Source organism: Aquarana catesbeiana, linkage group LG02 (assembly GCF_042186555.1).
Source record: "Aquarana catesbeiana isolate 2022-GZ linkage group LG02, ASM4218655v1, whole genome shotgun sequence".
NCBI classification, from domain to species: domain Eukaryota; kingdom Metazoa; phylum Chordata; class Amphibia; order Anura; family Ranidae; genus Aquarana; species Aquarana catesbeiana.
The window spans coordinates 753,496,149-753,512,132 of record NC_133325.1 but is presented as its reverse complement, the minus strand read 5'-3'; the positions used below and the strand labels follow the sequence as shown (position 1 = coordinate 753,512,132).

The following is a 15,984-nucleotide window of genomic DNA, read 5'->3' as shown; positions in this document are numbered from 1 at the left end:
GATTGTTGTTTTTAATCCAGTTCCCACCTACTGACCTTTTCCCTGGTGTGAAATAATTATTATCTTTTAATGGAATTAGTGGTGAATTATATTTCCATTTACATTGTTTATGTATCGAACCCCAAATTCTAAGTGCATTCCATGTCATTATGTGTGTATTCTCCCCTAGTGCCCTACAATGTGGTGGGATCCATATAATCTTGCCTAAGCGTGCATTACATATTGTGTTTTTTAATTTTACTCACTTTTTGTCACTTTTTTCTTTTGCCCATTCCACCACTCGTGATAACAGCACAGCATTATAGTATTTTTAAAAAATCTGGTACATTTAGTCTCCCTTAATTTTTATCTTTCCTTAGTACCAGGAATGAAATTCTTGGTTTCTTATTCTGCCAAATAAACTTAGTAATTCAAGTTTTGAACACTTTAAACTATGCCTGGGATAAAGCAATAGGTAGCATTTGAAACTTGTACATACTTTTTGGTTATATTGCCTTCTTTAGGGTATTTATACATCCTATCCATGAAAGGGGTCTTATTGCTATTTTTTTCATTTCCGTTTTTTATTACCTCTAATACCCTGTACACACGGCTGGACTTTCCGACGAAATATATGCGATCGGAGCTTGTTGTCGGAAATTTCGAGCATGTGTGGGCTCCATCGGACTTTCTCCATCGGAATTTCTGACACACAAAGTTTGAGAGCAGGCTATAAAATTTTCCGACAACAAAATCCGTTTGCGTAAATTCCGACCGTGTATGGACAATTCCGACACACAAAGTGCCACGCATGCTCAGAATAAATTAAGAGACGAAAGCTATTGGCTACTGCCCCGTTTATAGTCCCGACGTACGTGTTTTACGTCACCGCGGTCAGAACGACCGGATTTTCCAACAACTTTGTGCGACCGTGTGTATGCAAAACAAGTTTGAGCCAACATCCGTCGTAAAAAATCCATGGATTTTGTTGTCGGAATGTCCGATCAATGTCCGATCGTGTGTACAGGGCATAATAGTGGGATAGTTTGCTTGATAAATTTTCCCAAGGGATGCTGTTAATTTTATACCTAAATATTTTAATTCAGTTTTCCTCCATGGGAATGGGGATTCTCGCTGTAGGTTCTGGTTCTGTTCTTTCTGTTTGCTTATATTAATATTTAAGCTTTCTGATTTGGCGGGGTTTATTTTAAAGTTTGAAAGTTCTCCATATTGTTTTAATGTTTTCAGAAGATTCGGCATTGTAATCCTAGGGTTTGAGATATAAAACAAGACACCGTCAGCAAATGCTGTTAATTTATGCTCCTCCTCCCCTACCTTAATGCCTGCTATATCTGGGTTGTTACCAGGGGCGGACTGACCATTGAGCCACTCGGGCGCTGCCCAAGGGCCCTGGGCCACTAGGGGGCCCCATCAGGGTTGCCAGCCTCAGTCAGTAAAACCAGGGACAGTATGGACCAGGGACAGCCAATAGACATTATGGACCAGGGACAGCCAATAGAAACATGTCTGTGTATACTGTGTGTACATGTATGTGTATACTGTGTGTGTGTATACTATGTGGCCCCATAACCTCTGATTGCCTGGGGGCCCCATAATCTCCTATTGCCCGGGGGCCCCATGACTTGTCAGTCCGCCCCTGGTTGTTACGGATTGTTGCTAAGAGGGGTTCCAATGACAACACAAAAAGAAGTGGTAAAAGGGGACACCCCTGTCTCGTCCCATTGTGCATTTCGAAAGGGGGGAGGCAGTTCCATTGATGTTTACGGTTGCGTAGGATGTTTATATAATACTTTGATCCATTGAATCATCCTTAAGCCTATTCCCATATTTTCCAGCGTATTTATCATAAATCCCCAGTCTACTCTGTTGAATGCTTTTTCTGCGTCTATCGACAGAAGTAGACCTGGGGTAGTTCCCTTTCAGGATTTTCTGAAAAAAGAGCAGCGTTCTCACCCTGTTGTCTTTCCCTTCTCTTCCTGGGATAAAACCTGTATGGTCAGCATGTACCAGATCAGTCATTAGGTCTTTCATCCTTGTGGCCAGAACTTTTGCGAATAATTTTATATCTGCATTCAACAGTGATATTGGTCTATAACTTGAGCATAAAGTACTATCTTTCCCCTCCTTCAGGACTGTTCGAGGCCAGCAAGGCTTCGCTGCTCATCTCATACATTGTTGCCAAACCGTTCATATATAGGCATAGTTTTGGTGTAAAGATTTCTTTACATTTTTTTAGATAGTAAGTCGTGAACTCATCTGGACCTGGGCTTTTTCCCAAGGCCGATTCTTTTAGCTCCATATTTATCTCTTCCTCTGTTATAGGGGCTGCACAGTGGTGAAGTGGATAGCACTTGCACCTAGCAGTAAGAAGGGTTGCTGGTTCGAATCCCAACCATGACACTACCTGCTTGGAGTTTGCATGTTCTCCCTGTGCCTGTGTGAGTTTCCTCCAGGTACTCCGATTTTCTCCCACACTCCAAAGACATGCTGGTAGGTTAATTGGATCCTAAATTGTCCCTAGTATGTATGAATGTGTGTTAGGGACCTTAGAGTGTAAGCTCCTTGAGGGTAGGGACTGATGTGAATGTACAATGTTTATGTAAAGTGCTGCGTAAATTGACGGCGCTATATAAGTACCTGAAATAAATAAATAAATATAGGTCTTTCTAGGGTAGATATTCTACTCTCTATTACTTGGGGTAATTGCCTTTTTTTAAGTATTCTTTTATTTCTTTCTATTTTTCCTGTTGCCCCTTTTGGTTTACTGAGTATAACGTCCCATAGTAATTCTGGAACATTTTCGCTATTTCTTTTGTTGGGTATACCATTTCCCCTTTTTTTATTTTGTAATTTACAGATTTTTTTTTTCTCCTCAGCATTCTTGCTAGATGTTTACTGACTTTATTTCCCCACTGGTATCTTTCTTTTGAGATTCTTTTAAATACCCTTCTCGTATCTTGTTCTATTAGGTCCTTTAATTCATCTCTTTTCATTACTAATGCCTGGTACAGCTCCTGATCTCGCCCACTATGTTTTTTATGTCTTTGCTCTAAATCGTATATTTCCTTTTATTAATTTTTCCATATTTTTTTTATTCTTAACTTTTTTTTTTCCTTGCTCCTATGGAAATCAGGATCCCCCTGATGTAGCCTTTATGTGCCTCCCATAAGGTGGCATCCGATATCTCCTTTGTGTCGTTTATAATTAAATATTGTTCTATTTCTTTTTTTTTTATTATTTCTTCTTCTTTCTTATCTTGTATTAATTCCTGTCTCCATGAGTTGGGTCGTCTTTGAGCTCCTGGTACCTGCATTTTCATCATCACTGGGGCGTGGTCTGACAATGATGTTATTTCTATATTTGTTTCAATTACCAGATCTAATAGCTTGTGTTCTACCATTTTATAATCAATTCTAGAGTATGACCCGTGCATCGGGAAGTAAAATGCATAATCTTGTGTCCTAGGATGTTGCACTCTCCATAGATCTATCATTTGACACTGGTGTAATTTCTGCTTTATCATTTTCATTTGGGCATTCCTAGTCCCCTGTGCACGGGACGTACTATTTAATCCAGGTTCCATACAAAAATTCAGGTCTCCGGTCATTATCACCTTTCCTGTTTTAAAGTCCATTAATTTTCCCATGACCTTCTTTAGGTAATTTGTTGGATTCCTATTGGGGCAATAGAAATTTACCAATGTGCATTCCATTTCGCACAGTCTACTCTTTAGGAAGAGATATCCTATCCTCCCATATGAACCGAACACCTCTAGCTATTCCAATTGCTACACCCTTTGCCCTCTTTGTTGTCGATTTCCCATAATACAAAGGTTGGGAAATCTTTTGAGTATAGCTTCATGTTTGTTTCCTGGGAAATATGTGTCTCTTGCAGGAAAACCACCTGGCCTTGTATTGCCTAATCTCCTTAATGATTTTGTTGCTTTTTGTCGGTGTATTTAATCCTCTGACATTATATGTCAAAAAATTTATTGTTGTCATCACTTATTCTGCGAACTCCCTGCCCCTTTTTCTGGACACCTCATCTCTTTTATTTGCCATCTAAGGATACTCTGGTTAAAATGGGGATTGTCCGCTAGAGATTGATTTTGCCTGTAGGGGGTCCCGGTTTTACCACGGATTACTTCTGCTCTTTCCTGCAAGGTAGCCCCCCCCCCGCCACATTTCAGCCCCAGAATCATAGGTGGAACACCACTCCATTGCCCTCCAATGATTCTCTTATCCTTGGGTGAGACTCTCACCATGCCCCCCACCCCATTTGAAGGGGGGGGACGGACCGGGGGCGTGCAGGTGGCCCGAATGTCCCGGTTCTCCAACCTCCTCCATCAACATTTCTACCATCTCACCTTTGCTTACTTTTTCCCACTTCTCCGTTCACCCGCCTTCCCCATAACTCTCTGCCCTCTCTCCCCCCTCGCCACTCTGCTCATCTTAGGCCACTTTATCCTATCTCAGTCTCCCTTGGCCTATTGCTGAGCAGTCTCTTCATGTATCTTTTATTTTTAGCTTCTTCTTGCAACTCTCCACTGTTTTCTGCCACTGTTCGTCTTTGTTCTGTGAAATTATTCCTTCTTCTGACCATCCTGGGATGGCCGGGACTTGCATATCTAGTCTATTACAAAATTCCTGTAAGTCTTCTGGGAACTTTAGCCTCGATCTTCCTTCCTTCTTGGCTTTAAGGATGCCGGGAAGCCCCAACTATATTTAATATTCTTAGCTTGCATTTGTGCCAATAGAGGTTTTAGGAGTCTTCTTCTAGCCAATGTTTCCTGGGATAGATCTGTAAAGATTTGCAGGTCTGCTCCCTCATATTTTAAAACAGGTATGCCTCTCAGTCTGCCCCAGATTTTTGCTTTTATCTCCTTTTTTTTTTCCCCCTAAACTTAAAGGGTAAGTCCACCCTAACACTAAAATCTCTACATCTACAGACATCCATGATCTAAGACTTACCTATCTAGCCCTGTATGAAGAAATCGCTATACATACCTTTTCTGAAGCCGATCCGATCCCACGTTGAGCTGTCAGCGGCAGCTTCGCTGTGGAGGCGGTTGCAGAGGAGGCATCTGACAACGGAAGTCACATAGTAGCTCTATGGATGACGTCACATCCCATTAATTTCACAGCCATTGTCAGCAGTGTCCTCTGCAGAGCTTCCGCCACTGGAGACCGGACCAGCTTCAAAAAACTTATGTATAGCGATTGCTTTTTTACAGGGTTAGATAGGTTAGTCCTATGCCGCGTACACACGATTGGACATTCCGACAACAAAATCCATGTTTTTTTTCAGACGGATGTTGGCTCAAACTTGTCTTGCATACATACGTTTACACAAATGTTGTCGGAAGCTCCGAACGTCAAGAAAAATGAGGTTCAATAGCCAGTGCGGCTCTTCTGCTTGATTCCGAGCATGTGGGAAAACTTTGTGCATCGGAATTGTGTACATATGATCTGCATTTCTGACAACGGATTTTGTGGCAGCTGTTTTTTTTTTTCTTTTTGGGGGGGTGGCAAGCCAACCCATTCCCCCATTGGGGTCAACCACACCAACACCAACCCCCCCTGCTCGAATGGTGTTGGGGAATCTCGCGGTTGGTCATCCAGCCCTGCACTTGCCCCATTTAGGTTCCGGGCAGGCAAGCGCTCTTACGGGCGACGGGCGGGCATCTCCTCCTCATCACGGCTTCCGCCGCGCGTCTCCTCCTAGGCATCTAATAGGGTCGTTTTTCCTTTCAGTCCCACTTCCTGATTGGCTGGCAGGAGGATCAGTGTTTTGTTTGTTTGAGGATCAGTTTTTGAAGCCTATTAGAGCCTTTAGCTCTAATCACATGCTTAAAAATAAAAATAAAATAAAAACACCCCCCTATTGGAATCCATGCTTTCCTGCATGTATATTAGGGGCCGGATGCATGGATGGGGGGGGGCAGCGCCCGTGCACCCCTAATGGACGGGCCACCACTGCTTTAAGCCTGCATTCACATCTAGTAAGTTCTTCTGAAAGTGCTTATATAGATGTTTTTGTGCACTTTTCATGTGTTTGCATGTGTATCTTTGTGCATGTGTAGGAAGCTCCTGGGTCAGAGGAGAACAATTGTTCAGACGCAAAACGTCACACAATTACAGGCACTTCTATTGAAGTCTTTGAGGCCAGAAACATATCAGGGCTCCAAAAAACGGCTCATGTACCCATTGAGTGTAAGGATGTGAATAGCCTGTACTGAAATAACACGGATATCTGTTTCTGAGTGTTGTTTGCTTTTAGGTAGGTGCAAAAATGCTCAGGTGGGAATGTGGGATAAGGCATTTTGACACTTCCGGGAGTGTTGGATCCCTGTGACCCCCCCCTGCATGTTGAAGGTCTATCTTCCATCCCATACATCACTACAGGACATAGTGACACAGGGGGGGTTGGAGGATGGAACTATAAAGCGTGGCAGGGGACACAGCCTTCCAAATCTCCAAGAAGAGTCCAATGCCAAATAGTTTCTAGAAGCTGGAACGAAAAGGGAAAGTAGGAGATAGGCCATGGCTTTTTTTCTTGCAGAGCTTGAATTTTTTTTCTTGAGCATGACCGGGTCTCTTTTAAGCAGTAAATTCTATATAGAATAGACAGGTCCTCTTTAATGATGGTTAGGACAAGTACTAATGCGCTCTTTGCTGTATTTTCTGATGCAAAACAGTCAGACAGCCGTTTAGGACCTCTGGAAATAGATTGATTTCTGATGGATGGGTGATGAAGAGGTGGACACGTTTCTACTAGTTGGGCATCTGAATATTTCGCTAGGCTGTCTCTGTGTTCTTCCCACACTCTGCTCCAGGGACTCGTCACACATTGCACAATTTTGTACTTTTTTTCTTTATGGAAATCCCCAGAGGACACTTTCACTTTCCTTCTCTGTTTGCCGTTCTCTGATATGTGGAAAGTAACGCTTGATGGAAATTCTGGCCAGGCATCACTTACGTAATGGTCAGTATGTTTGTAGAAGTAATTTGCTTCATATTACCACGGCATTGTCTGTTCGCTTGTTAGGAATGACTGATACAAAATGGATTTTAATATATTTTTAATATATTTTAAATATATATTAATATGAATATATACTAAACACACACTGCTCAATTTACCTTATCCCTTCTCTTTTTGTATATGGATGATGACACTGTATTTTAATAAGAAAAAAATATTTTTTTTTTAATGCAGCACTACCCAATAAGGGGCCACTGGTATTAACTGGTTCTTTCATGAAAGTACAAAGGTCGGCCACCACCGCAAGCACCAGTCCATTCACACCAGCCCCAGTAATACAGTCTAAGGCGGGAATCACGAAATGGCAGACCGCAGTCCGGGTCTGGACCCAATCAGTGTGCCACCCGGACCACAGCGGTCGTGCCATTTAGGCACCTGGTGTTCTGTCAACCGTCACAGCTATTCTCTTCGCAGGACCAACAGCGGGAGGCAGGACAGTTCTGGAGGGAGGGAGCTGCCCGAGGTAAACAAGCCAGTGATTGGTTGCTAGGATAAAGAGAGGTCCAAGAAACAAATCACTAGCTTGCAGCTCCCGTCATCCATTCAGAGCTGCTGTGCCTCCCGTCTGTGCAAGGTAGGGGGATGTGAAAGGGGGGCTGAGGACATTAGTGTGAAGAAGGGTAATGTGTGAGCTGACAACACTAATATGGCAGGGGGTACTGAGTACTGCAATGTCAGGAGGGGGTTTAGTACTGTAATGGGGGGGGGGGGGCTGAGGACAGTAATGGGGGGGGAGGCTGAGGAAAGTAATGGGGGGGAGGCTGAGGAAAGTAATGGGGGGGAGGCTGAGGAAAGTAATGGGGGGGAGGCTGAGGAAAGTAATGGGGGGCTGAGGAAAGTAATGGGGGGGAGGCTGAGGACAGTAATGGGGGGGGGAGGCTGAAGACAGTAATGGGGGGGGAGGCTGAGGACAGTAATGGGGGGGAGGCTGAGGACAGTAATGGGGGGAGGCTGAGGACAGTAATGGGGGGGAGGCTGAGGACAGTAATGGGGGGAGGCTGAGGACAGTAATGGGGGGGAGGCTGAGGACAGTAATGGGGGGGAGGCTGAGGACAGTAATGGGGGGGCTGAGGACAGTAATGAGGGGAGCTGAATACTGTAATGGGGGGTGCAGAAAGTGATTTGGGGGTCTGAAGACAGTGTGGGGGGGCTGGAGACTGTAATGGGTGGTGCGGAAAGTGATTTGGGGGGGTCTGAGGACAATGTGGGGGGGACTGGGGACTCTAATGGGGGGCTTAGGAAAGGGAGGTTATGAGAACGTGACTGTGAAATGAGGGGGATGGGGATCTTGATGTGAAGGGAAGGGAACTGTGATGTGCAGTGGGCACTGTGGACACTGATGTAAGGATGGGATTGTGATATGGGGCTCAGTTCAGGTCTGTGCATGCGCATGTCACAGGTAGGTCAGCCCATTCATTTGAATGGACTGCACTACTCATGAGAAATACGGGAAAACAAGTCCCTGACCTTTTTTTTTTTTTTTTTTTTTTTTTTTTTAATTGAGCAGCACCAAGCTACATGCTGCTGCAAGACCATGTGGTTTGGTGCACGCATGTGCTAAGGTGTGGTGTGTTCCTCTGCGGTTCAGGAGCATGTGCAATTTCACCTACGTTTCCCAGCTGCAGAAATGGAAACCTGTGATGTCATATCACAAAAATGCGATTCGGACCTCTGCTGGGAGAAGATTTTACTAACCAGACCTCCGTGAAATTTAATTCAGTACCCCTGGTCTAGAGGATTTTTTTTTGCTCCCTGTCTGTGCCAGAAACACCAGCAAACTAATGGTTTCTTCTTTACAAGTGGACTGAACCCTACAACACAATTGAAGGTCATCAACATACAGAAGTAGGACCATGTCGCTGTGCTTTGGTTTCCACTGAGATGCATTGGGATAATGCAGCATTATATTCTGAGGGGGAGCCTACCATACCCTGGGGTAGCCTCTTCCATGTATACTGTTGCCCGGCCACGATAAATACAAAATGCTGACACTGTGCTAATGGGAACAGAAAAATATGCTTTGGCCAAATCAATAACAGAAAAACAAGGAGCTGTAGGAGGAATTTGAGATAGCGGAGTGTGTAGATTTGGAACAATAGGAGTATCTATTAACTTATTCACTTCCCATAAATCATGTACCAACCGGTATGCAGGTGGTTGTCCTGGTTCACCTTTCTTTTTTTACTGGAAGTAGAGGGGTATTTGCATTTGAAGTACATTTTGGCAATACATCCTTTTCCAGATATTTGTCAAGTTGTAATTGTATCCCTTCTATCTGTTGTGGATTCAAGTGATACTGGGGGTTGTGTGGAAGGCGAGCTTCTTCCTTTAGTTTGATATGTATAGGTGTCACTTTCAACAATCCAACATCATATTTGCCAGTTGCCCACAGAGGTTCAGGTACTTGGCTCAAGTCGGGTATGTCAGTTGTATCTGTACACTTAGCCAACAGTATGGCAGCAGCTGCTTGATTGAACACCTCAGCAGATAAGGGGGTGGTGACTTTTATTTTGCCAGGAGGGGGTTAGGGCTTGGGATACTCCAAAAAGCTTGGCGCTTAATGTTTAGAGGACGTTCTTCTCCTTGAGTAATAGTGTGTCTTGAATAGTCTGAGGCTTCACAGCTGAAGACCATGGAGCAGGTCTTTTGGCATTTGGTTACCTTGCACTGATGTACAACTACTAGTATGCAGCGCAGTTCCCGAAACCCTGCACAGTCACAGAAATCCGTTTTTAAGTCTTTACTCACAAGTCCCCAGGACAGCTGCTACCTTCCAGCCTTCTCTACACACGGTCTAGTGAGTGAGATGACGCCTCTCAATGCCAGATCATCTGTGGTGAGGGTCTCCTGTCTGCTCCAAGTATAAACCATCTAGGCCCACAACCATGACATTGCTGAGGTCTCTAGAGCAGCTGTACAAATCTTAGGCTGCCCAAGGACAGCAGCTCCTATGGCTCTGGAACCCTCATTACTAGAAGGAACCCTACTCTCCAGTGCTTCAGACTATTTACCACCATCCAAGCCTCCTGGATACTCCTCTCCGGCATTTGGCTGGAGCATTATAAGTATCCAGGATGGTTATCTGAATTTCCTGCCCTATGTTCTGAAAGTTTCTTAAAGAGATAGGGGGGAGCAATTGCACTCCCAGCCTGGGAAGCCCTGAGCAGACCAGGATAAACAATCACCTATCCCTTCATTAAAGAAGGAGCCAAAAATGAAGCATCCTACGCTTGGAGGGTGCTACATCCATAATCAATATACAGCGGTCATGTATCCCAGCTCATTTGCAAGGAAACAGTAGTGGGAGGAGCTTCTTCTTCTCTGCTGCTGGTCACATGATTAAAAGAAAGCCTTTGCAATACAAAGGAAAAATACATAATTAATATCATGCAAATATAAAATCAAAGTGCCGGGCTCTTAAGCCAGAATGGGCAATTTTTGGGTCATGATCTGCCTCTAAGTTATAGGTTTAAAAGGAATATCCTCTGTGGGTTTTCCTCCATCTGCTAACACTGGTCAGATCCTAAAGAAGTCTGCTTTAATCCCGGAGGTTTTAGATTAATCACAGCAGATGCGGGGCACCCCCTATGCGGATGTGCAGAATCACGTGTGTGTATACTGTACATACATGATTCTGCACAGAATGGCCACCCTGTAGCAGTAAATCTGCTATAGCGCGGTCTTTAAAGCGGAGTTCCAGTCCCCCAATTCATTTTTTTTAAATACTCCACTGTAATTGGGTCCACTTCAGATGCAACATTTTAGATCATGTCATTAATGTGGTCCTTTTATTTGATGTTTAAATAGTTGAAAACTAACCTGATCTCTGAAGCAGGCAGGGTCCATCTCTGCTGTAGGCATCTGACGCCCTCTTGTATTTCCGGGATTCAGTGCAGCTGGCTACCCAGCATGCACCACCCGATCTCACGCCTGTGCAGTAATGCCACTGCGTGGCACTCTTTCATCCTGACACTTTGCCATAGCAATGGCGGCGTAGGCGGAAGTCCATGCCCCATTGCATATAGCAGCCTGTCAATCGGGACATCCCGGTCCTCCCGATCGCACCATTTCTGCTAGTGAAATTACCCGAGGTTACGGTATTAGGCATTTCCCATGGACTCCTGGGATAGATGATGCCGATATCCCAGGAGTCTATGGGAGTTGCCTAGTTACGTCATCGCCTAGGTGGCTGAAGCCGGAACTGCTCCAGAAAATAAGGGGAAAAAAGGTATTTTAGAAAAAAAAATGAATAAATAAATTTGCCATTTTAAATAGAAATGAGGATGGGCATTGGATGGATTAAAAGTTAAAGCCGTTGTAAACAGCAGGTGATTAAAAAAAAAATCCCTGCAAGGCAATGTCATAATGTGCTAAGGTGCATCTCATCCTAGCATATTATGATAGACTTATCTGAGAACAAAGCTCTTCCCCCAGTCTTCCCTCTGGGTGTGCGGCCTCCAGCTACATGAGTGGCCGGGGCGCGATGACGTCACTCCCTCGCATGCGTATGGGAGCCGCCGTTTCCAGCATCTGGAAGTCAGGCACGGTAAGCCGGACCTTCCAAACGCATGCGTCTGTGATGTAATTGGCTGCATGCACTCTGAATATCTCCTAGACTGTGCAAGTTTAGGAGATATTCACGGTACCTACAGGTAAGTCTTATTATAGGCTTGCCTGTATGTACAAGTGGTAGTACAGAGTTTACTACCACTTTAAAACATTGGGTGGAACTCCGCTTTAAGTGGTTAAAGTTATATGTGAGCCAAACCGCTAAAATCTCCTATAAGTTTTAATACAATTTTAAATGTTGTTTTCTATATTTTCAAGTTTGCAGCTTTCATTAAAAGAAAGAATACCTGGTGATCCTGCCATTAGGGTCCCTGTTCAGGCACTTCCAGCAAACAAGCTATACAAAAATATCGCAACCATTCCAATTTATAACTAACCTTTGCAGTAAGGTGCACATTGAAAGGCAATGCACATTGCAAACAGACACAAATTTCCCAGCACTTCCTGTTATATTGTGACAACGCTCTGGCCCTATCTCCCAGTGGTGCTCCTGTGTTGTCACTTGGGCTTCAAGTGGAGACTACGAGTGGCCATTTTAACACACATTACATGGTTAATTGTCACCATCAGAAAACCCACTTTGAGAAATAGAGCGACCTCCGGAGTATTCTAATGGGAGGTGGCGATAAAGAGGCTGCAGGAGATTGGCAACACTAAGATAGATTAAAAGATTTAAAAAAAAAAAACAGAAAAACAAGTATTTTAATGAAAAAATAAAAATAAATACATTACAGTTTATGGTAAATAGTACTTTAGCAAACTAAATGTAATTTTGTTAAGTTTACATTTGCTTTAATCCTGCCGCTTATAGACTTGTAGTTGCTCGGTAGAAAAGTGTTTAGCTTGTGAAAGTCTTCTGCACACATCTAGGGGTCTATTTTTTTTTATATTTTATATATTTATTTATTCATTATATATAATTTATTATTAAATTAAATATATTTATTAAAATATACTTATATATTTATTAATTGTTGGATGAATATTACAAGCATTCACCTAGCCCTCATGAATTCGGACTATATTTTATGTAATACTTTGATTTCCTATAATTGTCAGCGCTATCTAGTGGCCCTAATGCAGTATTTTTCCTGTAATAGTTTAGGAAAATACCATTCTGGCCACTAGATGGAGCTGACAATCATAGGAAATTAACTTATTAACTACTTAAAGTGGGGTTCCACCCAAAAAAACAAAAATACCTGAAAAATTCTAAAACAAAAAACAAAAAAAATTTGGTTTTTTTTTTTTTTTTTTTACTTACCTCTAAATGCCTATTGCTAGGTGGTCCCTCGTAGTCTGCCTCTTCCTTTGTCTGGGCTGGTGACATCACTTCCCCCTCGGCACAGGAAGGTCTCGGCTCTGCTCCCTCCCTCCTGTCAATCATCTGGGACCCATTACAGGTCCCAGGTGATTGAGCGGCCAATCACGGCGCGCGTCACCGCTCGCGCATGCGCAGTGGGTGCCAGGCTGTGAAGCCACAGCCCGGCGCCCACAGTTGAAATGCCGGTGCCGACGAGCGGAGGGGGGGACGAGCGAGGCTTCGATCCCCCTGCATCCCTGGACCCAGGGACAGGTAAGTATCCAATTAAAAGTCAGCAGCTGCAGTATTTGTAGCTGCTGACTTTTAATTTTTTTTTTTTTTTTTTTAATGGAGCCCCTGGGTGGAACTCCTCTTTAAGGACCGAGCCTCTTTCTTAGATTTGTTGTTTACAAGTTAAAAACATATTTTTTTTTGCTAGAAAATTACTTAGAACCCCAAAACATTATACATTTTTTTTTCTAACACCCTAGAGAATAAAATGTCGATCATTGCAATACTTTCTGTCACACCATGTTTGCGCAGCGGTCTTACAAGCGCATTTTTTTTTGGAAAAAAAATACACTTTTTTGAATTAAAAATAATAAGACAACAGTAAAGTTAGCCCATTTTTTTTTATATTGTGAAAGATAATGTTACACCGAGTAAATTGATACCCAACATGTCATGCTTCAAAAATTGTGCCTGCTCGTAGAATGGCGACAAACTTTTACCCTTAATTCTCCATAGGCGACGTTTAAAAAATTCTACAGGTTGCATGTTTTAAGTTACAGAGGAGGTCTCGGGCTAGGATACCTCACATGTGTGGTTTGAACACTAGTTTCATATGCAAGCGCTACTCACGTATGCGTTTGCTACTGCACGCGAGCTTGGCGGGACAGGGCGTGTTTAAAAAAAATTTTTTTTACCTTTTTTTTTTTTACACTGTTCTTTAAAAAAAAAAATTGTGTCACTTTTATTCCTATTACAAGGAATGTAAACATCCCTTGTAATAGAAAAAAATGGAAAAAAAGCATGACAGGACCTCTTAAATATGAGATCTGGGGTCAAAAAGACCTCAGATCTCATATTTACACTAAAATGTGATTTTTTTTTTTTTTTAATGGCCCTTTAAGAGCTATGGGCGGAAGTGACGTTTTGATGTCGCTTACGCCCTGCAATGATATGGAGATGGGTGGTGGGGGCCATCTTCCCCTCACTCATCCTCATACCCAACAAGGACAAGGATCCGATCGCCTCCGCCGCTACCAACGGCTCCAGTAAGCGGCGGAGGGCACCATAGAGAGGCGGGGGCCCTCTCCCGCCACCGATAAAAGTGATCTCGCAGCGAGTCCGCCGCTGTGACCACCATTATCGGAAACCGGACCGCCCGCCGAAGAAGAGGATACCAGGCTTATGGCAGCTAGCTGCTGCTATAATAAAGATATCCCTCTTCAAAGTTAGGGCGTATATCGGCGTGCGGCGGTCCGGAAATGGTTAAAGGGATTGTAAAGTCAGAAGGTTTTTTTTTATCTTAATACATTCTATGCATTAAGATAAAAATCCTTTGTGCAGCAGCCCCCTAACACTTACCTGTCTCTGCTGTCCAGCAATTTCCTTGAGTCTCTGCCGTCCGAGATCCTCCCTCCTGATGGCTGAGACACAACAGCGGCGCCATTGGCTGTCGCTGCGGTCATTCAAAGTCAGCTAGCCAATCAGGGGAGAGAGGGGTGGGGCCGAGTCGGGGGTCTGTGTCTGAATGGACACAGAGAGCTATGAGTTGGCTTGGGTGCCCCCATAGCAAGCTGCCTGCTGTGGGGACACTGAACAGGAGGGAGGGACCAGGATCACAGAAGAGGAACCCGAGAAGAGGAGGATCTGGGCTGCTCTGTGCAAAACCATTACACAGAGCAGGTAAGTATAACATGTTTGTAAAAGCTATTTTTTTTCCCCATAGAAATAACAATCACTTTAACCAAAATATGGTCAGAATTCAGAAGGGCTAAGTGAACGCTTGTGATATAGACCCCATGTTGCCTTTTTGTGATCCCTGCTGGCTCTGTACCTAGCAGCCTTTGTTGCTCCTCTCATTTTGAGTGTGGCTTTCAGCTTCTGCTCTCTGTACCTCGTGCGGAGATCTTCTCCTTCAATAGAAGATGTCTCCTAATTTTTCAGATTTGGAACCATCAAGTAACATTTGGATCATGAATCAGAAAGGAAATCTTTCAGCAACCTGGAACTGGATACCTATGGACTATGACAACATGGAAGTGAATTTTACTGTGTTTTATCAAGAGTATGTTCAGCATAATTGTTACAGTCATGTTTAGACTTAAAGAGCACCTGTATTGACATGAGACAAAGTGGGGTAAGGAGAAGTAGGCATCGCCATTTATTTTCCCATTAATAAAGGTTCGCCATCCGTCCATCGGATCGCGTGAAAACGGACAGGCAGACCATTTTCATCCGGTCTTCCCATAGAGATCAGCGGGGCTCTGACAGGTCCATTCCCTGCACAGTGAGCAGAGACGGACCTGTCATCCGCCTGCTTAGTGGGGATCAACGGATCGATCTCCTGCTGAGCGGATCGCCCTGTGTGAAAGGGGCCTTAGATTTATTAAAGTGAACCTATTAGTCATATTTTAAAATGTAAAAGTGGCCTGCCTGTTTGCTCAGATGTCACTTTTTTAGCAAGGTCTCCCATTCTACTAACAAACTTATAGTGCTGTGAAAGAGTATTTACCCCCTTCCTGAACAAAATGAAGGTTTTGGAGTGGCCTAGTCAAAGTCTGGGCTTAAAGGAGTCATAAATGCAGAAGGATTTTTATCTTTCTGCATTCTATGCATTAAGATAAAAATCCTTCTATGTGTAGCAGCCTCCCCAGCACCCCCTAATTACTTACCTGAGCCCCATCTCTCTCCAGCGATGTCCATGAGTGTCTTAGCCGTCCGGGACTCTCCTCCTGATTGGCTGAGACACAGCAGTGGCACTATTGGCTCCTGCGGCTTCCAATCAAAGTCAGTTAGCTAATCAGGAGAGAGAGGGGCGGGGCCACAGCTCCTTATCTGAA

At 43.8% G+C, this 15,984-nt stretch overlaps 1 protein-coding gene across 1 annotated transcript in view; it reads left to right on the top strand.

Moving 5' to 3' along the window:
* Nucleotides 1-15,984, top strand: part of LOC141129245 (interferon alpha/beta receptor 1-like) — an 86,130-nt gene that overhangs the window by 20,906 nt on the left and 49,240 nt on the right. The window contains exon 2 of the mRNA XM_073617155.1: nucleotides 15,089-15,209. Coding sequence (XP_073473256.1) covers nucleotides 15,089-15,209 — 121 coding nt within the window. The remainder of the gene's footprint in view (nucleotides 1-15,088; nucleotides 15,210-15,984) is intronic.